General features: G+C 44.5%; 2 protein-coding genes across 2 annotated transcripts in view; both read right to left on the bottom strand.

The window, feature by feature from the left end:
* Positions 1-1,247: 1,247 nt before the first annotated feature.
* LOC131281733 (uncharacterized) lies at positions 1,248-5,616 on the bottom strand. The gene is made up of 4 exons (XM_058311080.1): positions 5,424-5,616; positions 2,294-2,446; positions 1,960-2,223; positions 1,248-1,888 (listed from the first exon to the last, which is right to left on the bottom strand). The coding sequence occupies exons 1-4, from the start codon at positions 5,614-5,616 to the stop codon at positions 1,248-1,250; spliced, it is 1,251 nt and encodes a 416-aa protein (XP_058167063.1).
* Positions 5,617-10,877: 5,261 nt separating this feature from the next.
* The window catches only part of LOC131294261 (FH1/FH2 domain-containing protein 1-like), a 45,461-nt gene continuing 32,665 nt past the window's right edge, over positions 10,878-23,673 (bottom strand). The window contains exons 5-14 of the mRNA XM_058322307.1: positions 20,797-21,205; positions 19,960-20,732; positions 18,498-19,129; positions 17,753-18,370; positions 17,532-17,678; positions 13,782-14,596; positions 12,678-12,917; positions 12,493-12,602; positions 12,283-12,417; positions 10,878-10,951 (exon numbers count right to left, since the gene is read on the bottom strand). Of these exons, the coding sequence (XP_058178290.1) occupies positions 10,878-10,951; positions 12,283-12,417; positions 12,493-12,602; positions 12,678-12,917; positions 13,782-14,596; positions 17,532-17,678; positions 17,753-18,370; positions 18,498-19,129; positions 19,960-20,732; positions 20,797-21,205 (3,953 nt within the window). The remainder of the gene's footprint in view (positions 10,952-12,282; positions 12,418-12,492; positions 12,603-12,677; positions 12,918-13,781; positions 14,597-17,531; positions 17,679-17,752; positions 18,371-18,497; positions 19,130-19,959; positions 20,733-20,796; positions 21,206-23,673) is intronic.

Genomic DNA, 23,673 nt, shown 5'->3' with positions numbered 1-23,673 from the left:
AAAGCAAAGTATATATTGAACTAATCGTAACCGATATTACACAGAGGACAGCAAGTTTAACGCATATATTAAATGAAATTTGGCGAGTATATAAAGAGAGGGAGAGAGAGAGAAATAAAGAGAGAGAAAGAGAGAGAGAGAAAGAGCGAGAGAGAGAGAGGCATGTGTCATTGTTAAGAACTTTAAATTATTTATCTATCACCGATCGACAGCGATGTTTTTAAAGGAAATAATCATTACAAATTAATACAAAACTCGAATGAAACTACTAAACAGGTGTTCTGCAAAGCGATGCTATAAAATTTATCCGACCCAGTGGCGAGCGATAAGCTCGTGCCGGGGAAGAAATCAATCATCCAAATCAAATAGTTTACCGATTGTGAGAAAATCAAAAGATGGAAATAAACCAATTCGTAAGAAACGTTTCTTTTTCAGAAAACTGTACAAATAAAACGTGCTCGTGTTTTAATTATGCATGCATTCGTGTTTCGGTTTTATCCGTTGTGAAAATTTGTTCGATCGAAAGGTAAGTTTTCTATTTATCTAAATTTATTTTGAATGTGTTTGCATGTTTATAAAACGCACCGTAACGGATAATTATTTCTATATCACTGTTTTTCTAATTATTAACACAGTGTTCCTAATTATTCACCGTGGAGACTATGAATATTTGCGCTGCTAGATATTTTTGAATCATAGAAGGTTTTGATGAATGAGATTATAAAAGTTAGCGATGAGATAGTTTTATTTCCACGAGAGAAGCCAAAGTCCGCTGCAAAAAAAGCTCAATTGTTTTTTAAATTGCTGTTGAAAAGTGTTTCTATTGTTTTAAGTTAAATTTTGAATAAAGCTGTTGAATTCAATGAACTGCATCCGTTTTGTTTAAGGTGCGCCAAGTAAGGAACATTGCAAAAAAAATGCACCAAGTTAGGAACATAATGTGCCACACAAAAGGTTTCTGAAACTTGAGGAAATATTAATTTAAGAGTTTCTCACTTATTTTACTTGTATTCTATGGTAGTTAGGCTAGCACTGTGCAAAACGTAGTATGATTTGACCGAACATTGATTTGGTTATTCAACTTTTTATGCAGATTTTTATCTTTCAGATTGAAATAAAAACATTAAATTCTATCAAATTAAGTTTATCTTCCACATTCGTACTCCAATATTTCCCTAACTGGAAAAGACATTTTAATATACGGAAATATAGATCGCTTTATTGAGAAACCTCTCCGACACACACTTTCACTTATTACTAGTGCACGGTTGCTGGACGTAATCGAGACAGAAGCCACGGTTGTCTACGTCGGTCGGGGCCTCGATCGAGTCCGTGTGGAACGCCAGCCGGAAGGGTCGTATGGTGGATACCACCGTCCGCTCGACCGAGCTGACCTCCGCGTTGAACGTTCCGCCGCAGATTTTGTCCTCGCAGGTGCTGGCCATCGGCAGCCGGTCGGCAATCTTGGCGCACGGCACCATCAGCCAGTCGTTGGTACAAGAGTTCGGCGTACCCTGAGTACCGCCACCCACCATCGCCTGCACGATGCTATTCGAGTTTCCGGACAGGGTGAAGGTGCGCGACCGGTTTCCGGGCAGCGAGCCCGGACAGGCCGTATACTGGATGCTGCAGAAGTTGCGCTCCGTCCGGATGCAAATGCTGTAGTCCTGGTTCGACAGCTGCCGTCCGTTGGTTGGGTCGAAGTTGAAGCTTCTCACCCGGCCACTCACGCCCGTATGATACTGCAAGCAGCCCTGGTCCGCTTTGGCGATGGCACCGCACGGGATCTGCGATATCCGGACGCGCCACGATCGGGCAAAGCTGGGCCCACTGGTGATGACGGTCAGAATGATGGGATTACTCTGGCCCATGCCTGCGTCAATGTACACTGGTTTGAAGGAACAAAGGACCAACGTTAATTCACCTTCGGTTTGATCGTCTAAGCGACCCGTCACTTACTATGTTCCCCCGTGGCGCTTCCACAAATCGTTGGCGCCGGACTCCCTCCGGACACCAGAAACTGATCCGTATTGCAGATATGGTTCACGATCTCCGGACCATGCAGCGAGAAGTGGTCAAAGTCCAACCGCACCTGGCAGATGTCCGGGTGCATCTTCAGGATGGTCAGCTGACAACTTCCCGTACCGTCGGTACTATCCGGATGGTTCGGATTGACGAAGTACGTCCCATTCTCACGCACGACTCCGCCGCACGATGCCATAACTGAAAACATAGGAACAGAGAAGGTGTCACGAAGGGAATCGAATGAATCTAAAGCGATGCTTTGACTTACAAATACAACACGTTCCGTAGCCACCGGCGCAAGGACCGGCCGGGATGCCTCCACGCAGGACGCACTCGTTGTTCGGCTGGCAGGAACCGTACTCGCCGGAAGCGGCCGAGCAGAGTCCTTGACCCCACTGGTATACGGTGAAAATTGGAAGGACTGGAAAACGGTAGGAGACCATGGTGAGGAATTTCGTTAGTACAACCAGTTTTCCACTTTCTCTCTCTCGCTCTCTCTACAGGTTCACGATGCTCTCTTCAGGGACTAACGCACAGCGATTTGGAAAGTTCACTACCCCCACGAACTTCACGGAATGTTTCGGACTCTGTGTGTGATCGAAACGGCGTGATAAAATTTCCCTCCACAATCACCTGTCGGAAGTAAAATTTTGACTAATGACAGCCCGCCCCAAACAATGGGACCGGTAGGGGACCGGCTAAATAATAAAGGCATTAACCTGAATTCCGCGTTTTAATTGCATTTTAGTCTTTTTTTTTTCACTAGGTCTCCATAAACGCATGTGGAAGTTCTTCGGAGTAGAGGTTGTGGGGTAATTTCGGGCGATGACAAATCGTCGCGGTATTCAAATAATGGTCATCAATTATTTACCATAACGAAAAAGAAGCTTTTCCAACGGTACAACGGTATACGGTATAATTTACAAATTTGTATTAAATAATTAGAAAACTAGTAAAGTTTAGAGTTTTTTTGAAATTTTTTTTTAAATTAGAACATGAACGAGGAAATTATGGAATTGTGAATGTTACTTTAAAGCGTTGCTTATTTTACGACCAACATTATTTATTTATTCGTTCATTTTTGGTGGAAGAAATAAGAAAACTATCTCGTAGGAATACGTAATAAGTTCGTTTTCTAAAAAATCCATTCGATCGCAATATTCTGAGACTGTAATTTATCTCGTTGTAGTGAAAAATTCATCGCTAAACATAATCCTTTCTTCGATAACTCGTCACATGCCGTACAAATGGATTGTGATAAGCATAAATTAAGTTTTTCATTTCTTTGAAAAATAAGTCCATTGTTTTGTTGTACCATTTGTGGTTTTTAAAATTTCGGTAAAACAATTGTGGTTTTTCTCATTCCCGGTTTCAGACTCATTTTATGGAAAAGCAGATCTTCTGCCTCAATCCACGTAGTCGTTATTTGAGGAGGTCGTTCAAGGAAACGACAGTACGATTCGCAAACCTCCAAGCGGTGGATTACGTTCTGTTCGTCCAACAGACTTGGTCTCATATTCAATTACGCAGAAAAATGTTCTCTATGTAGCCCCTTGTGACCTATCCGTCCCCGGGAAGAAAGCCGTCCATTTTATTTGAGCTCGTGTGTATGTACGTGTGTGTGTTGTTGACAGCATGGGAAATCCTTTGTGGCGCTCCGTTTTACCGATGATCCCTCATAAGTCTGGCCAGCGTAGGGCGGGGTGCGTCTTAAGCGAAACCGCTTCCCCAGACAAGGCCCCCCCCCCGTTCGTGGAAGCTAACAGAATGAACTTTTTAATATTCAAAACGAGATTCTGCACCGTCCCAGCTTAGGCGAGGACATCGTTTGGCTTTTCAACCGTTTTTATTTTTTTGGTTGTGTTCCTGTGGCGTTCCATTTATCCATCCCAGGCCATTCTGCCTAGCATTTCCCTTGGGCATTAAAATCCTCAAAATCCATGTTTTGAAATATACGAAGATTTTCCAGCTTTAAGCAACGTCGTGAAGCTCAAGTTGTTCGTCTGGAGTCATTGCGTTAAGTGAAGTGAACGGCAAAGTCTGTAGGTGTGTGCGCCACTACATGGTGAGGCCAGGCCAGGAAAGCCATCGCCTCGACAAGGCCAGTGTTGTTTAGTTAATTAAATTTGAACCAATCTCCCGAAGCTCGAGCCTCGACCTGCACAAATGCCGCCCATGCGTCCCTGCACCGCACGGAGCAGAGTTACTTTTCGTCGCTGCTCGGATTCAATTTTCCAAAAAAGAAAACCGACTACACCATACCGGGACGAAACAAAGACGACGGAAGTAGGCACAGGCAGCACCGAAAGTATGTTGCTCGGGCGCTACAACATCGTCTCCCAGTGGCTTGGTTGGCCGGCCATGAGCACGCCGTGTTTGTCTTGCGTTTAATGGAGGGCATGAAGCGTATAAACATCGGCTGGGCTTCGACAGCGACCGGGGCGAGTTATGAATATTGAAGGCGTGTTTGGCGTGTGGAACCTTCCGATTGCAGGATTCGATTCGACCGATACTCCACGTGCGGTGGAAGGTTTTTTCGCTCGCTAAAATAACTTTCACAAACATCGCTGTTTTTCCTTCTTCTTTTGTTTCCCTTGCAAGTGAACACCACATCCGAACGTGGACGTGTTTGCAATACGGACGAACCATTTAAGGTTAGGTTAGGCTCGGAATGCCCTCTCACATCACATCCGCTTCTTCGCTCCTATTTTCCCAACAGTTTCTTTTTTCTTTCCTCAACCAAAGAAAGGACGCCCGTACGGAGACTGTTTTAGCCCTGATTACATTGACCGGATATGGGAGTGGATAAAGCCATTCATTCGGTGGTACTTGTTGTGGCTCGAGGTTGGGTGGGGTAGCTCTGTTTGATCTGGCACGTCTCTGGTCTGGCCGTGGCAGTTTTTTTCTTCGTCTCTGCCAGATCCAAAGATGGCGCTACAGTGTTGGAGGGCTTCCGGTGTCAAGTGGCGCAACCACTCCAGGCTGGCCCCTGCCTCATTGTCCGGGTGCGCTAGGATCGATTGCTGGCCGACACATCCGACCAAAGGATAATGCGGGCATTCATCATCGGGTACTCTTTGTTTGTCCATCCACATTTCGGTCTTATGGACGCGATAAGCATGTTTGGGTTGTTTGCTACCAGCATACGGAACTTACTTTTTGGGTTTGATTTTGCGTTCAACTCAATTCGAGGGACGTTTTAGATAAGTGAAGCAATACTAATTTTATGATGTTTTGTGGAACATCAAAGAATACTAACAGATATGTATTAACCTCCAGTATGTTATTCATTATTTGCATAGGTAACAAAAAAATGACATTAACATTTTATTTTCCACAACACTCAATCATTCAGGTAAGAAATGGTGTAACATTCGGAAAATATTGGTTAGCCTTACAACGCGTATCACGTCGGCTGGCAATCTGCCGTCCGGATAGGGACCGATGAGCGTGGAACTCATTTTGTATACCGTTTGCCGAAACTGCCTGCACCAATGCACCGATAACCATTTCCGCCAACACTAGCATCACAACATTCTTCCGGAAGTCACTGTGCGCACCCAAAGGGTGAACCGTTTGAAACACATTCATCGTTGCACTTTTAGCCGCAACCACTGTTCTGAGGATTCACTTTATATTCCTATTGTTGTTCTGTCAAAAATGTCATACACTACAACTAAATGATACGAAAAATAAACGTTTATAACTTCATACTGCAGACACCAGTTGTTGGCAACAGTTGTTTACTAACCGAGGAACCGCGAATGAATCTGCCGCCCTGTGGGTTGTGTAGCTTTATTTATAATCTCTCCCTGGCGCACCACCCTGCATTGCTCCGTTTCGATGCTCCGTCTCTGATTGTTTGCAGCCAGATTCAATTGTCGCGGTTCGTAAGCATACTGTAGCTAAACAAGGGCCCGCGCATTGCCGTAAACGTCCTGAGCAAGTGAAGATTTCGACTGTTGACAATTGTTTGTGACTTGCTTCAAACAAAACCAATGTTGGATGTTTCAAACAAAATCATTTGGATATTATCAAAATCATGAAAAATGTAACTGATTTTGGTAGTTTTCTCTTGGAAACAGTGAATTGATCAGTTCAAATCCGTACATATTTTGAAATTCCTTCAAATTTAAAATTGAAATAAAAATTTACTGTTTGGTTTTATCAATTTTTCAATTTAAATACCAAAACATATTGTGAAAAGTGGGGCAGTGGAAAAGATTTGAATAATTTCATTCAGTAACATTTCGCATTATATTTATTCCACCAGTTGTAAGTAAATCTTAAGTTGTGAAGATCAAAATAAAAATAAATCAAAACTGAACGAAGGCAACATGCGTTCATTCCGCTGCTCGGGACATAATTTTTCTGATCAGTTTCGATAGCAACCAGATAAACGGTAACCGTTTAAACACGCAGCACCGTGCGTGACACAGTTGATGGGCAAACTAGATACCGAAAAACAAGAAACAAAAAACAGGGGCATAAAAATGGAAAATATCAAAATTAAAGCACCAAATGCAATGCACTGCTGGAGATGGAAAAACTATGGCACCTCGCGCACTAACAATGCAACAATTATGCAATGCGTGTAATGCACGGTGGGTGAAAAACAAAAGCCCTTTCTCTTGCACTCTTCCGACGGGGGGGTTACTTCCTCTGCTGGTGAGGCAGGTGTGTGGTGGATTGTTGGTGTTTACAATTTTCTCCCTTCCTCAATTCTATGCTCCACGGGAAGCGGGCACGAGATTCGGTTTTGTGTCGAGCGCACCGGGCGATGACAAGTTCCGACAGTGACCAACAGTGGCGTAAAAGTTTCGTGCAAGCATCAGGAATGCAGGTTTGGTATCTTTTTTTTTGTCAATCCGGAAGCTTCAGGTGGGCTGGAAAACATGCGAGCGTGACTGTTACCGCAGGCTTCAGGCGGAGGTGTTGAACGGAAGTGTGAACAAGTCACCAAGACAGAACCAACTCCCTCCGGGGGAGTGTCTTTTAGTTTTTCCGCCAAGTTGCGTTTGCTTCCCTTTTCGTGCCATCGCAGCCGTCGCTGTGGATTAGTTGGCGGAGGATTTCTTGCGTAACTTTAGTGCGACGAGCTAGAGTGCTTTGGCGCGTTGTTGATTCTTCACGGAACCGGAAGCGTCGCCCTCGACGGGGACGGAATATCTTTGGCGCGCTCGTCAATACTCTCGAAGAGAGTGAAGGAAAGTGTTCTGCCACCCCCAATACGTCATCAAAACCCCGCAGTTCTCGCAGTTCCGGATGCTTGCTTCCCGGACCGTCGGGCAATGAGCCGGAACCGAATATGGGCAGAGCGAACGAAAGTGTGGAGACAGTCGCCAAGAACGGCGCGGTTGAGGGTGGAAGTGGGTTGTGACGAAGCGTAAATAATTCGCCACAGTGTTGCTTTCGCTTGTCTGTCCCACCGGTGGCCAGTTGTTCGACGTATCGGGCGATCGAGTTTGCGGATGAGTTTGTGCCGAGAACATTTCCGCTTACATTATGATTTGAGCTGCCATAGTCTCACTTTCACTTGCGGACGGGTGACCTAGTAGTAATCGATTTGAAATAGCGATAGCTACACTGATGACCTTGTTTTTTGCAGGGCTTGCAGAATGGTAACTCGTTCCTGGGTGCCAATTTGATACACTTGCATGAATTACCACCAAAATCGATAAATTTATTTTAAAACACTGAAATAAATTCTTAAGCGTATATTTGATACGTTACTGAAACATATTGGACGTTAATAAATCTATTATTTTTTCCTTTATTAAACCTTCAACTTTATCTTTTTGTTATCATTACAATCAGATAACGGCGTTCCATTAAAAGTGCTTCGCTTTAAAACGGTTTATGTTGACTTATAAATAATTCAACATTTTATTGAAGAGAATGTTATTTATGCTCTACAATTTTAAGTAATGTAAAATAAGTAGTTATAACTGGTATAACGGGCAGTGTCAGGTGTGATCCGAGTATATGGCATCTACTCTCCGTCAGCACATGTCACTGGAGATCAGGAAGATAGAACGGTCTCTTTGAACTGGATCGTCTAGGAGAACGGACGGATAATAAATCGATCGGTCGATCATCGAGAACACGACACATTATTAAATATAAATTTTTCAAATGTTCCTTTTCTTCAATTGTTCCTACTTTCCATTATTGCATAAATAGTGAAGAAATATTTTGTTTTAAAGTATCAATCAAAATTAAAATAGACATTAGTTCAAAATCGTCAATCTCTTAGAGCAGGGGTTCGCTTAAATTTCCTAAAAAGGGCCAATTGATTAAAAGGATACCATATCAACAAGAGCTAAATGTCTCCTATCAATACATGAATTAATTCGTAATTTAGTTTCATAAGTAAATAAACTAGTTTAAGATTAATATAAGCAGCAATAAATTAGTATGTAAAGTGTTTCAAGCTTTAAAGCAACAACCAGTTCGTAACACAATCTTGAAACATCTCTTCAAGAGATGTAACAAAAACATTAGTAGCTGCCATCCTGTGAAGGAAAAACTCTATACATGTAATTTTTTTCTTCATATTTTCATCGAGTATGTATTTTGTTTTGTCGCGTTTAATATAGATTTAATTACTCATTGGGACTTTGTCTGTCCGTTGAGTTTACACTTTAAATAAACAAATAAACAAATAAACAAATATAGTAAAGCTTAAATTTCCTTTAAAAAAAAAAAATTTAAAAGGATACCGAAAGCTGCGGGCCGGATACTTTTCTAAATAGTAAAGTGACATAAAAAAGTGATGTAACATAAAATATTTGAAATTTAATTGCTGAACATTTTAAAACATTTTCACACTTATTTCCGTTGAATTTTCAGTTGTTTCAACAAATAACAGAGACACCTCATACAATAATTTTAATCTTCATTATTTAAAAAATCTGGTATTGTGAAAAAATCCGAAAAAACTGTAGATGGGTTTTATGTATGAAGCACCAAAATTTTCTTACAGGCTGGATAAAATCAGTTAGCACCGTTTGCCGACCCCTGTCTTAGTGAGTGGAATCAAACGTATCCGTAATCAAAAATATGAATAGACAAAGTTATCTAATGCCGCCGTTTTAAAGATTTGCTACAAAGTTGCTTAAAGTTGGACAGCCAAGTTGTTCATAGTAAGATTATGCACAAACGTTACAACATCTTCATATTTCTATGTGTCTTTTTTCTGCCAGCAAAACACATCTGGCATATTTGACTTTCAACCACAGTAGAATGGAGGCAAACAGTAACAAACGCTGGCAAATTGGTTTCTGTTAACTCTCTGTCTATTGTGTGTCAACAGGTTTCAGGCTGACTTTCAGTAGATACCGAAAAAAACATCACCCAACATCTTCCTCAAATAAACTCCCGAAGGTGTGCAATGTTCAAGCAATTGTGCAATCATTGGAGCAGGAGGAAGTGTGTCAATGTTCACAACTCGTTAACTAGCAGATGATATAACGTAGTCTGATAGTGAAGTATCGGGGGGGGGGCTTAGGCAAGAGTAACATTTGGGCTGCCTATGTTAAACGGAGTGGAAACGACAAGATGTACCAGGTTCAATTATCGACCAATCATTTGTCTGCGTTGTGTAAGTTTGAAGTACGTGGTAGTTGCATTATTATTAGAGTGGAAATTGTGCGATTGGATTGAATATCCCCAGACTCTATATCATGGTGCATGTTGAGGAATAAGCTCATGCAGAAAGTTGCTGAGCTTTAAGGGTACTAGAAAATCTTACTTTTGTCATTACAATGTATTATTTTTCAGTTCACCCTTTCGTTCATTAATAACCATTTCTTTCACCAACATTCCATAATCGTGCAACAAAAAACCACGTCACGTAAAATGAGTTTTATCATTCATAATTTATTTGACATATAGACCTGGCAAAAATGCCCTGTGTGTTTACAAATTGTCGTTGCATTGTTTTGTGTATGTGTGTTTTTTTTTTTAGATATTTTATTATTTTTATCAGAAAGTTTCGATGGATGTTATCTCCTTCGGTTGGCTTTTCATATACTTGAGTGGTTAGGAAAATATAAGGTTGTTTACATCGAACAAACTGTTCTAGCAGAAGTTGTCTAGTTAAAACTTTTTTCCTTGCTTTTAACTTTTTACAGTGGTTGCCTTAAGCAAATTGGTCTTACTTTCGACTAGTGCCAACCCAATCCGGCGATCGATGCGTCGTTGCACTGTTTGCCGTAGCGTTTTTCTTTGTTCCTAGCACGGGGAAGGGTGTGAGAGTCTTTTGCACGCTAAAAAGTACGCTCTAACTGAACTCTCCGTATCACATTGCTGGTGTTACATATTGTTTACCCTCAACCCTTGCGACCCCTTTTCGAACGAGCGTATTGCGTGTATGCGTCGAAAAAGGCAAATAATCTCTATTCATCAGTCAGATTGTTGTGTAATCAATGAGCGCCGGGCGTATCGAAGCTTTCCCTTCTAAACCTATAGTTGCCTATCTATTCGCCTATGCTTCGGTTCGAATTTTGGTAGTGATATTTAAATTATCTGCCTCGCGCCCTCGGATAAATAATTTCCGGCGCTGGAAAAGAGTGTTCGCCCTAGCGGAACCGAGACTGTCGCCTTGGAGATTGGAGCTTTTCCTCTCTCCTTCGCAGGGATTCTTAGCTTCCTTCTGTGTCTCTCAACCGTACGACGACCGTCCTTGGCGACGATCGTTAGCGCCTCTACTGCGTCTCTATCCATCCAAAAAAAAAAATAAAAGCCGCTTCACCAGCATCCCGATGTCTATTGACGATGCTCGTAAAATGTGATACTCGCCCCGTTCATCCTGCGGGGGTTGTGTCCGCCTTCGATGATGCAGCCGAAATTCAATATCCTTTTATTAACGAGGCCACATGTTGCTTTTCTTCCTCGGATAATCCGTTTCTCAGCGTGCGTCGTACTGCGGTGAGGTGGTGCGGGGTTCGCGGACGTGGCCGATGACGGGGACATTTTTTTACGAACGACGATGACACGGCGTCGATGGAGTGGGGGTTGCGGTAGGAAAAGGGGTTGCGAAGAGAGAGAGAGAGAGAGAAGAAAAAGAGTGAAAAAATGAAACACGTTTAATGGTAAATGACATTTTCAACATGCTGCTGCTGCTGCTGCTGCTTCGAAAGCGGAAGGCAGGAGATGGGAAGGGAGAAGAATTGCAATTTTCACAACCATGCAAAACGGAACGGCAGTAATCAGCGCATTGTCAGTCGTGGATGCATGCACTACGACTTGGCGCGGACAGTAACTAAATGTGGCTGGTAGTGGCTTTACTCGTAATGAAGTTTAGCAAACTTTAACTTGGAACTTGTGGTAGAAAAAGGGGCATGCAATTTGGTTGTTCCCTATATTGGTTTATTTATTTAACATCTTCTGTATAGCCACTATGTGAACAATTAAGAAAAAATCTTTATCAAAAATGTATAAAAAAGAAAACTTTGGAATAAATTCAATTAAATTTAGTTGGGACCTTCGGGAGTGTACAAAACAATGGAAAAGCAACATTAATATAAAACACATGACAAACAAACCACAGTCAAACGGGGAAGCCAAGCACGAACGAAGTAAAAAGAAAACACATCAAGGCAATATTCACCGGTATGTATAAATTCGAACCAATCGAATCGAAAAAGTTTGGAAAGTCTTCGGTAGGTGTGGAGAGGCTTATCTTTATAGATATCTATAAATATTACTAGAGCACCCAGTGGCACACTGGCATTCTTTTTTCTTTTTTCTTGTTTTTTTTTTTTTATTTTAGGAAACGGGAAAGCCTAGCTAGACGGCGCGAGGCTGTACTCGTCAAAGGGGAGGTGAGCGGCCGGTTCGTTCCATCGTGAATCCTTCGCGCGTTCTAGATCGTTTGACTGGCGATCGGGGTTGGATGGATCGGTGGATGGAGAAAAACGGAGAAACAGTTGGTAAAAGAAAAGAAAAAAACAACAGCAACATCACAGGAAAACTGGAGGGGAAGGGGGGGCAGATAAAAACTTGCTCGCTAGATTGGTGCAGATAATGTGTTGGGTTCAGAGAGGGAGATGGGAGACACAGTTTTGAACAATATTGGAAGATGGTTGGATTTTGCAAGGATTTGACAGTGGGAAATTAGAGTGTGTGTGTGTGTGTTTGTGGACAACAACATCTGACGGGCGGACGGAAACAGAGGCGCGAATTTACAACTCCCCCACCGGTCGAGGGGAGTGTGGGGAGCGATGTGCGGGGAGGGGCGAGTTGGAAACTTACATGATTTTCGATCTGCCTGACGGGTTCGCTTCCGTTCCCGCTGCATTGGCCGGGGGGTGGCCGTTTTGGTGGCCGTTTTCACCAGCGATTCCAGTATCTCATCGTCCCCATCGGTGAAACTCTCGTCCCGTCCCCCACCCCCACCGCCGCCGGCCGAGCCGGGTGTGTTGTGCTGACCAGGGCTGGCCACGGCCGGGTGTGAGTGCATCAGTGTCACGGGGGAGGCGGCTGCGTCGCCCCGACGCCGGCGCCAGGTGAGTGTGCCGCTCATTTCCACCTCGTCCCCGCCGGGACCCTTCGTGGGCGTTCCTAGTAGAGTGCTGCGGGGCGAAAGGTAAATGGGGTACGGTTGTACAAACTACTGCAAACACTAGGAGGGAAAGATCACCGCTTACCGTAACTCATCGTCGGCCCGATCCTCCTGGGATTTGAACTTGGCAACGTCGACGATCAGCTTGCCCCTAGTCTTGTTTCTCTCTCGATGGTTCGCCTTCTTTTCGATCTGCTGCTGGACACGCTCGCGCGTCGTCCGGTACTCGAGCGCGAACTCCGACACGATTCGGCAGAACTCGTTCGGACGTGACTCCGCGATGCGCAGCTGTGGCACGCCCAACCATAGCAGGAACTTGCGGTACCTGAAAACGAACGACCGGTTTGTCAACATTAGAATCCAAATGGTAGGTCGTTTTGACCTCGTCGCAATTTTCATTCGTTTTAACATCTCGAAAATGGTTGATTATTTTATCCAAAAAGAAGTCTTTGAAGAAAACAATTGTAGCTGGTTGAGCAGTTCCGACAATTAAATTAGAATAAAGCTGACCAGACCGTTATTGTTGAAGATTTTTCAGATCCTTAAACGGTTCCTTTGCAGTGTGTTTTTTTATACTTTTTTCTTTTTTTTTAAATAGCATTTTTGGGGTTTTTTTCAGCACCTCTCTATCCTTCGGCTTACTCGGTGTAAAGTAAAAAAATAGGGCTACACAATTTCATCTTTTATATTTACCAACGAAAAAGTGAAAACCTAAATAAAAAGTAAGTGCTGTATAGCAAATACAACACATCATGTTGAAAAAATAGTTTCATATTTTTACGATGAAAAATGAAGCCATGATTTGGGCTAAAAGATGGAAGGTAACGCCTACTAACATAATAACGATTCTCGCATAACGCATCGAAATGGAAAAATCACTAAGAAAATTTTCATTTTTCCTTCATTTCTTCTTCTTCTTCTTCTTCTTCTTTTCTTCTGAGAATCTTATTTTTCGATTGTTTTGGAGGTTTTTATCTAGTAAGCGGAATGATGGAGAGGTGTAGAGGTAGTCAACAGATATACTATAAAGTAGCCCTTTAAGGATTCAAATATCTTAAACAATGACGAAATAAATACAATTGTAAAAGAGCGATAAAAAAGACAGCTGTAAGGTATTTTTGCATAATTCCAAAGCAATGTGTTCTAGTGTTAACCTTCAGGAACTTCACTATCTTCTGGTTGTACGAACCTGTTCAATACCCGTCGGTGGACGATGTCCAGGATGATGATACGCTCGGCGCAGTCGGCGAGGAAGTCGATCAGCTTCTGCTTCAGGTGTGGCGCCGTATCGTGCTTGCTGATCAGCTTCAGCCGATCCCAGGATGCCTTGCACTCCGTCTCCAGGTAGGTGATGTTGTGCGCCAGCTCGTTAAAGTCCGCCTTCGAAGCGCGCGTGATCGGTCCGATCTCCGAGTACAGATCGGTCGTGTTGGCCTGCGACTCCATCACCATGTGGCAGAGGTGGTGCAGCAGCGAGTGCTTGTGCACGGTGTCCTTCACCTCCGGCACCTTGGCGAGGTAGTCGATCTGGAAACCCTTGACCGGCGCCCCGTTCAGGAAGATGCCGATGTTCAGCAGCGTCGAGAGGATGCACTTGAAGGTGAGGTTCGACTTCAGCAGCTCGATGCCCTGCTTCAGGTCCATCAGCGGTTCGGCGATCTCCTTCTCGATGTTCTCGAAGTCCAGCTTGAACGCCCACAGCTTCAACCGGGCACCGAGCTCCGAGATGGAGGACAGGGTCAGCAGGAACTGCTCGGCGGTACCGAGCGGCAGCTCGGGGTTTAGCATCTGCGCCTCCTGTATCTTGCAGCGCTCCTCGTCCGACGGCAGCATGTTCAGCAGCTTGTCGATGCCCTCGCGCGTCACGACGGTCGAGTCCATCTTCAGGATGGCCGCCTTAATGGCCCTCGGGGGAGGCAGCTTCGTCATGGCGATGTTGATCGCGTTCGAGCGCTTATGATCCAGCACGATGATTTCCTTGTTCTTGTTCAGCTCCTGTTGCTTCTGCTCGGACGGAATGGTTCGGCCGAAAGTATGGGGAAAATGGGTAAAGAAAAAGATTACAAAATGGCCTGTCGAAGGAGGAGGCAAACGGACGGTTCGGTTTTTATTAAACTGGAAAACCCGTCCACCCGGCGACGGCAGGTTCGCACGAAGTTACACCGCACCGGGCTGGACCGTAACTGACAGCATTGGCAGTGGGAACGCCACGACGACCACGGACGTGATACGATATGATAAGCAATGGCGACGGGGGCGAAACAAGTGCACGAAACTAAATAAGATGTTAAACGAGCTCATGCATATTTATGAGTGCAAACAAGCGCAAAAACGAAGCTCCAAATGTAAGAAGACGGTGGCAAACTAAAAATAGGAAATAATAAAGAAAGAAGAAAACTATCCTCCCTCGGTGTCACTTTTGAACTTTGAGGCAGGTTTAGCGCTAGCAAAGGGACGTTGGGAGAAAAATTTCCACGAATTAATCCCGAATTCGACAGCAGGGCTTGCAAAGGATAATCCGTTGTGATGCCTTCGCTAAAGGACATTTCGGGGAAGGTTCGAAAGGAGAGTATACTTCGTTCTCGCTCAGGTGTTTAAAGGGAATGAATAACTACTTATGATAAATTTTAAGCAAATAAATAAATAATGGGAGCAAACGATACCCTTTTGTTTGATAAGTGTACTTCAATATGATTTAAATAACTTCGATTGAGTTTGAAGATAACCATCAATAACCGAAGAAATATGACATCACAAAAGTAGAATTCAAGAGTATCAAAAGTAGTCCACCAAAGATGTGGAACAGGTGTGAAATGAAGCAGGGAAATATCTTCATAGACTAGCTGCACCGAGAAGAAAACTTTCGATCGATGGAATGTCCCCTAAAGGAGGGTAAAGCCGTGATGAAAGTTTTTAAGGACAACTTTCACCCGAGTGTCCCGAGAAGGTGATGATGCGCTCGACATGGTTTGGAAAACAAGGAAAAATAAATCACCCACCTTCGTGGAGTTAGTTACGTGGTATTATCACGAAATCAACGAGTTCTTGATTGGGGGGATACCTTTCCCGGGGTGGTTCAACATGGGGTCAATCGGAAAGGAATCATACGAACAAACTCGACCGACGAGATGAAAAATGACCCCCGTGCTTGACTGGCCAAACTCGGGTTGTTTTCCTTCGATCGATCATTTGAAGTTCTCCTTTTATCCGCTCTTGCTCTCCCTGATATAAATCAGTCTAACCTGGTCCCAATTTTACAGAAGATCCCGTACAAATATTATTCTTCATTCGTCCAGCCGGGTGCCTGCCTTCGTATCTGAGACTATTCATCTATTTTAAACGAGTGGTGCTTTCTTCTCCCCTTTTTTTTGTTCACGGCAAGCGTCTCGACAAAAACGTAAGCGAACCATTTTATGTAACGTCGCTGCCAGCACAGCAAACACATACGTAAAGGGTACCATTTCCACTTCCCAAACGGAAGGGATTTATTTATTTTTTTTTTTTTCTGTAGGTAAAAAGGATCCTAAAAGCGTTACGCAAAGAAACTCCCCGGGACGGTGGATGCCATCCGGGGAAAGCACAAAACCCCGGCGCACTGCTTGGAGGTGAACGAAGGGCACAATATTAAACAGATCGGTTTCGTTTAGACGTAGACATTTCTGGTTCGCTTGGAGTGGTTGGTTACACCGTGCCGCAGACACGCTGCGCTCGTGGCAAATTGAACATTTGCTCGGGGAAATCAAATAGAATCAATGAAGGAAATAAGAGGATTAAGCGCAAGGATCGACGGCGAATGCAATGCGGAGAGCCATAGGAAAAGGGCAAACAACAAGGTTACGAAAATGTACGAAAAATACGCTGGTAAGCAACTGAACCTTTGTGGAAAGTGGGTTGAGTTAAGGTAAGGGAAGCATACAAAAAACAGAATAACTGAATGGTTAGGGCTTCATTGTCGAACCGGGAACGGGAACAAAGCGGGCAAAAATTAAACGTGATGTTAAAAACGGATTTCGGTTCAATTTATGCTCGGTATCGTAAGGTTAAATAAGGTGAGATTAATAGCGGGCTCAGGGTAAGGATCCATTTTGTAAAACATTTTATGGATGGTGATGAGCTCGTTTGATGTACAAGAGCAGACTAACGTGAGTGAACAAGCCGTTTCGTATGAAATATTTTCTAGGAATTTTTATTAAGCTTAACGAAGGTTTTTTTAACAGAGTTTTTTTTTATGTATGACAAACGATACATGCGATGGGGTTCGGGATTGTCTAAATTTCACACAGCATACACGAAACACAAACGAAACACCGAAAGGAAAAAGGCACAAATGAAACGAACGAGCCGGAAATTACGGAACCACTCACCTCCTGGTAATTGTCGGAAAACATTTAGTCATGATGTTTGGTGAACGTGAAATGTTGATGGAGTTTTTTTGTTGTTGGGAAAACAATTTCGATAACGAGTAATGGAAACACAACGGACAAAGTGAGCAACAGAGTGACGCAGGAGTTACGCGAATGACAATCCAGTTTACGCCACGCGTGCCCGATGTGCCGAATGCGTTTTAACCAGCAAGATGGACGATGGGTAAGATGCGATGGGGTGGGGGTGGGAGGAAAATGGTCGCCGAAATTGGTTTCGCACACGCATAGGATGTGGATGTCGAGTGAATTTGCATAGCAAACGAGCATGATGTAATACAGAGTGTTTTGTTTTTCGGTTCGGTTTGGTTTTTGGTTGTACAGGCCAAAGGAAGAGAAATGTAAAGAGAAACAGAAATGAGTTATGAATACTCCTTCGGTTCGAGCACAGCGTTGGTTGAGGCTATCCCCCCACATACAGGACACAACAAGGCGTGTGAATTGTTTAAATGTTGCTTGTTAAAGAGGGTGTCCTTTTTGTAACGGTTCCTGTCAAATGCATTCCTCCTTCCGCTTACCTTTGTCATCAAATCTTTGGCTCGCGATTCGAACAAATGTTCCAGCTTCTGCGTATCCACTACCGCCTCCGGAAGCTCGTCCCAGATAGTGCGCTGGACGAGGGCAGGAATCATGTCGTCACGTACTTCCTTCCAGAAGAGTTTCACCTGAAGAGGGAAATTATAGACCCAGTCTTAGAAATCCCTTTTTTTACCATCTCCTGATTCAGGACATGACTTACAGTCTTTTTGTTTTTCTTAATGGCCGCCGGATCGGCACCGTTCTGTAGCGCTATTCCGTTCCCATTAACCAGGACACCCGGCAGCGGGACCAGATTGGTGGGCGGAGGGCGCATCATGCTCGGTGGCGGTGGCATACCACCGTTCAGCATCATGCCACCGGGTGGTGGAGGTGGCGGGACGGCTCCACCGAAGCCGCGCGGTGCCAACAGATCCTTGTCGTCGTCCGACGTGAGATCGGTAAAGTCCAGATCGCAGAGGCTCAGCTTGCGCGTCATGTTCTTCACGATCTCCTCCCAGTGTAGCTCGTTTTCGGACTTCTTCGGGTCGCCGTTGGCCAGCTTCTTGATGTCGTTGTCGACGCTCGGCGAGCGGGAGATGTCCTTGTTGCTTTTGCTCTTCGCGAGACCCTCCTTCGCCTTGGAAATCAGACCCGTCATGTCGCCGATGCGGCTCTGGGGTTTTTCCTCCTGCGGGCTCAGAGGCAGGCAGCTGAGCTTCTGCGTTAGGTCCTTTACCGTGTGGTCCTTCTTCAGCTGTAGGATGAGTTTCTTGTCTTCGTTGTCCGATTCTGCTAAATTGATAAGGACAATATTAGCCGAGGGATACAAATTGAAATACTTCTCATATCAGAGTAAGAGCGTAGAGATTATGTTACTCGTGAAACATGCTTCCAAACTTTCAAAGATCATTTAATTCTTCCTCGTCTTTTGGAGGACTTCGAAATGCTGCTAAGCCACACCAAACCTTACCTTGAACCGTCTGAAGATCCTGGGACTTTGGCTCGACGTGGTTTCCGTTCACGGAACCGTTCGTGCGTTCGTATCCTACCTGAGCCGACCGCCGAAGGTACGTCGACTCGGACGTTTCCTTACCGTTTGCCACCAGTGGCTTCCCGTACCCAACCGACTGCGCCATCTGAGACTTAATGTTAGGGCTCTTGTTCTCGTCATCCTGCTCGGCAAGCAGTCCACTGCGTCCGCCTCGGACGTTGTTACCATTGAGATCAACCTTGTAGCGATCGTGCCCCACACTTCCGGTCCCGTTCGAGAGTGCCGTCGTCACGCCGTTGATATGCTTACTGGTGAGCAGCAGGTTCCGGCTGTTCCGCTTGTCGACGACACTCTCCCCAGGTGGAGCGATACTGTTTCCTGCCGTGCAATTGCCATTCGTGCCATGCTCGCTAATGTTAGTTGATTGCTTGTGCAAAATCACAGTCGAGGTTAGGGTGCCATTGAGGCGCAGCTGTAGTTTGTCCTCCTCGAGGATCGTCGGTGGTGGAATCGACGGGGACGTTAGCAGTCCGTTCGGCGTACAACCGTTGGTGAGACCGTTCGATCGACGGTGTGTTCCGTTGCGCAGTCCATGATGGTTGTAGCCTGTGACGGTCGAACCAAGGGTCCACGCGGTAAACGCAACACGCAATCAAGCAAAGATGCAAAGAAAACACAAAGGAAATGGGATGAATGTTAGTGACGGTGGCGTGTCCACGAGGCACAGTGGTTTAGCTTAATGGGCGATTCGGTCACTTTAACACTAGAACTACCGCGGTTTTTACGCTTGAAACTTTATCGCAAATTATTTTCAATATTAAAAAGAAAATACATTTTGAATACATAAAAATTAACATTACATTGGATGTGTGAAAGTTATGCATTAACATTTGGTAGAATTGTTCAGCCTTAAGAAATAAATGTGATTGAGTGCATACTTTTCAAGATATTTGTATCTTGACATGGAAACTTCATTCAGCAAAATTGTTTTGGAGATAATAATTTATTTCTAGAAAGTGTCTAAATATTGTCTTCAATTTTTTTACATGAATTTAGCAGATATCCAAAAAAATATGTTTTGCAATGTTGTACAGCATGTATGAGAAAATGTTGAATAAATGTATAATTATTTTAACGAAAGCTAATATTTAAAAAAGCCTAATTTTTTTGACTATGTGCAATTTTCCAGGACGATATCTCTTACAATTGGGCTTCGAAAAAAGTAATATTCTGGAGATATCTTATTAAACTACTCTTCTTTGATATGAAGAGAAAGAGTTTTGAAATTGGTTTTATGAAATGTGAAACCAAAAGATCGGACTCTGAACCACTGTGCGAAGGGGCGTGTTAGCGTGTGTCAAACTCACTCATTTAGAGCGACATCATGGAAAGCGATCACAAGAACAACACGCATGCAATCGGACACTCCTACTTACCATTAGCAGCGTTGGCATCTTCTCCACCCGGTGCAGATCCGTACTGGAACTGGCTGAGTTCTTGCTGTTCGCGCATGAAACTCTTCTGCCGTTCGGCCCGCTCGCGACGCCTTCGAAGTCCGGGCGTAACGCCGGTCGTATCTCGCGACGGGTCGTGGTAGCCACTGCCCGGCAGGTGATCCCCACTGTGGCCCGAGCTGGAACTGTCGTCGTCCTGGGTTTGTTGGGTCGGCAGCTGCAGGCCTCCGTACATCTGCACCGGTGCGACCGGTGGTGGCAGTGGCGGTGGAGGCGGTGGTGGTGGTCCACTGGGAGCGACCGAATACATCGGATACGGTGGCAACGGAGGTGGCGGAGGCGGTGGTGGAGCGCACGTGGGTGCGGCGGGTATGTGCACCGAGTGGACGGTTGGCTGTGGAGGCGCCGTTCCCGTACTATGGCGACGTGACTTCCGTCGGTCGGTCGTGTCGTTGCCGCTCGAGCGATATCGGAGCGTTTTCCGGACCGTGTTGTCGGGGATGCGCATACCGTCGCACTCGCCGTCCTCGAAGCGTAGCACACTCTCGTACAGCTGCAGTTGATCGAGTAGGTCGAGGTCGGTGCCAGGGCGTGACATGTACCGCTGGATGATGCCTTCCATGCCCTGCTGCTCGAGGAAGTCGCTCTCGTCGTAGAAGCTGTCCTGATCACTCAGTCCCGACAGTGTTTTGTTGATCAGCGACGTCGCGTAGATCAGCAGCTCCGTGTCAGCGTTTTCGTAGTCTTTAAGCAATCTAAAACAAAATACAACAAGAATTGTTAAGGATCGACTCTGGGCTCAACAGTTCCTCCACCTACCGCATGATGTTGTTCCACGGTACCACTCCGCGTGCCGTGTCGACGAAGCGTATTCCACTGACCAGCAGGTAGCAGTTGCCCTCGCAGTACTCCACAAACACCAGCAACAACTTGAGGGCCGTCTTCACCACCAGCCGGTAGCGGGACGCGATCAGCGAGTACAACCACTGGATCGTGGGCGAGTGCTTCATCACGCCGTTCATGCCGTCGACGTACAGCATCACCTGCCCGAGGGCACGCAGGATGTAGTTCTGGTAGTTCTGGTCCGCCTCGCTGCCGATCTGCACCAGGCAGTTGAGGCCACCGTGCGCCACGAAGCCATGCACCAGGTCCTTGTCCTCCTGGAAGATTTGCTTCAGCGAAAACAGGACGCGCCGCAGCTCGCGGCCTTCGGAGGAGAGTAGTTTTTCTGAGGGAGAATGGAAAATGGTGAATGAAACGGAATTAGTCTGGTGAACATACTATCTTCAACCACTTGACTTATGTTTGTAAAGAAATATATGAATAAAAAGACGGTGTATGATTATAAAATCATAAGTTATTTAAATAATGTTTAGTCTGACATAGCAGAATTTCAATCTATATACCATACGCTCGCATCTCTTATATCATCTTGGTATAACCTCGCAGGAGTATTTTTGATCTTTAGCTAAACTCTATTTGGGCTAAAAATCTTCTTTTGGAAAATTTTCTTTGTTTTATATGACAGAATTTTTTAAATTTTTTATCTTATTATTACTTATTTTTATTAACATCTTCTTAAGTGGCGTAACGATCTCGTTCGGTCGTGTCTACACAAAATGGGTTTACCAGACTTTTTCCCTTTGTATATGTGAATAGTCAGTCCTCTCCTACAGGTGGTAGTTTTTGTCAATAAATTTATAATGTCTATTCGTTTTGGAAAAAGGTCCATGGAAGTTGTATAATAACAGTTTTTGCTATCATCAATATCTTCATCGCAATTACTTCATTACTCATACCTAGGCTTTATTTATTAACAAGAGGGTTAAATTGGATTTAAATGACAGAAATGCAGAATTTAGTGTAGAAAAGTCGTTTTTAAAACAGATATTGTTATAAACGTGAAAATACGGTACATACTTAGTTAAGAGTACTAAAAAAATACAAAAGTATTTGAAAACAGTAAAGTTTTCTTTATACTTCGATGGCTGGAGTTTGTCCTCTGACCTATATAGATTTTCTAAAAAATGTACGTACGACACTTTAATATTTTGTACAAAAAAGGTTCCACAAACAACCTTTGTCTAGAAGCTCGCCTAACGAAACAAATCATAATCCATTAATCTTGTACAGGAGCATGCAACAAAGTATTAAGTACTCTTAATTGGCCGGACATTCCTTGGCCGTCCGGTTAGGGAGCACATGATCCGCTCGTGGACAGAACTACCTCTGCCGTCTGGCTTTGCTAGTAAAGACATCAATCAATCGCAAACATTGCACTCGGCGACAGCTCCAAACAGACCGCGAAACGATGACCTCGTGGTCGAAAGACGCGTACGGATGGCGCCAGGTACGCGAAAGGAGAAAGGTTTGCTTTGGGGCGGTGGAATCGAATCCCGTCGTTGGTCGGAACCTCGGGATGAGCTAAGCGCCACCGCGTCAAACGCCGGACCAAAGAAACAGAAATAGAGACCGGCTTGAAGAGGTGCCTTGTTTTTCTTAGCCATGTTACCGTGTTTATACTTCCTCGAAGGTACCCCTTCCAGAGGTTGGTTGTTTCGTTAGATCGAAAACGAAAATCGGAGCTCATCGATTTGTACGATGTGTTTCTGCTTTTGTGGCGAAAAAACCAGGGGCCGCCCGGAGAGTCGCCAAGTCGAATCAGCATGAAAACGGGAAACCATGCCGTGTGGCTTGTTCAGAAGAAAGCATGAACAATTTTAGGCTCCCGAGCAGAGAAGGCCCCCAATCCCCAATATCCAAGATGCACACAACATAAACACACGCGAACACCGACCTCAAGCAGGTTAGTGTGAATGGCAGGCATGATGATGATGATGATGATGATGATAGGCACCGGCGCTTCTTGGTCGCTGCGTACAGCGTCATCTTTCGGCTTATTGTTGCTGACGGCGTTGTCATGTCATGATGAGATTGTTGCAGTTACGTTTTACGCAACACAGCACGCGGCACAAACTCTCTTCCGTAAATGGCGCCAGCGAGCATTCGATCCAGTTTGATTCATTATTAAATTGTACACGTTATTAGATAAGAGAAAATTGGACAGTCTTTGTTAGCCGAGCCGACGAGCGTCTCTCGCCGACGTGTGTCGTAGAATAATGGTGCATCTGGGGAATGGGTTATGTTGCTGCATTATGTGATGTGACGGTGGGAATTAGCAGCTTCTTCCGAGGGGCTTGTCGGTTTGTTTTGTTATGCGTGTTTCAAAATACCTTTAAACCGGTTTTGGAATTTTCATTCCAAAGCAAATAAAAGACTCTTAAGCTGCTGAGGGAAGCAATGGGTTTCGCTTAATTAATTAACCGTTTTGATGTTAATGATGTCCCTTTAACCTCTCGAGCGTTTGCCCCACGAAGACGGTATAAAAGAACGATTCTGAACGGGTTCGGCATTTATGGCACCTTAATGCTGTACTATTCCTTTAATTACCGAAAAATCTGCCTACCTTCCTCGATGGCCCCGCATTTCCCCGTGGTCCGTGGGATGGCGTTAAAAGTTTCGATCGAGTTCCACCGAAAATTCGGGCTTTAACTCTCAAGCCACAGTTAAGGTTTTCCGTTGCGCCATAAAAACCCGAAACCGAAAGCTCTAAACGGTGGTGATGGTTGGTTTTTTTCTCTCACTGTTTTATTTGTCCACCGCTTACCTCCAGCGCCATAAAACCTGGGCATCGTT

Source organism: Anopheles ziemanni, chromosome 2 (genome assembly GCF_943734765.1).
Source record: "Anopheles ziemanni chromosome 2, idAnoZiCoDA_A2_x.2, whole genome shotgun sequence".
NCBI classification, from domain to species: Eukaryota; Metazoa; Arthropoda; class Insecta; order Diptera; family Culicidae; genus Anopheles; species Anopheles ziemanni.
The sequence above is the reverse complement of the archived record's forward strand: the minus strand, read 5'-3'. Positions and strand labels throughout refer to the sequence as shown.

What these genes read in the sequence shown, in the direction of transcription:
- LOC131281733 (XM_058311080.1), bottom strand. Translation starts at nt 5,616, where the DNA reads ATGAATGTGTTTCAAACGGTTCACCCTTTGGGTGCGCACAGTGACTTC. An exon ending in CAGCCGACGTGATACGCGTT is followed by an intron (nt 2,447 to 5,423) that starts GTAAGGCTAACC and finishes ACCGTTTTCCAG; the next exon opens with TCCTTCCAATTTTCACCGTA. An exon ending in CTACGGAACGTGTTGTATTT is followed by an intron (nt 2,224 to 2,293) that starts GTAAGTCAAAGC and finishes CTATGTTTTCAG; the next exon opens with TTATGGCATCGTGCGGCGGA.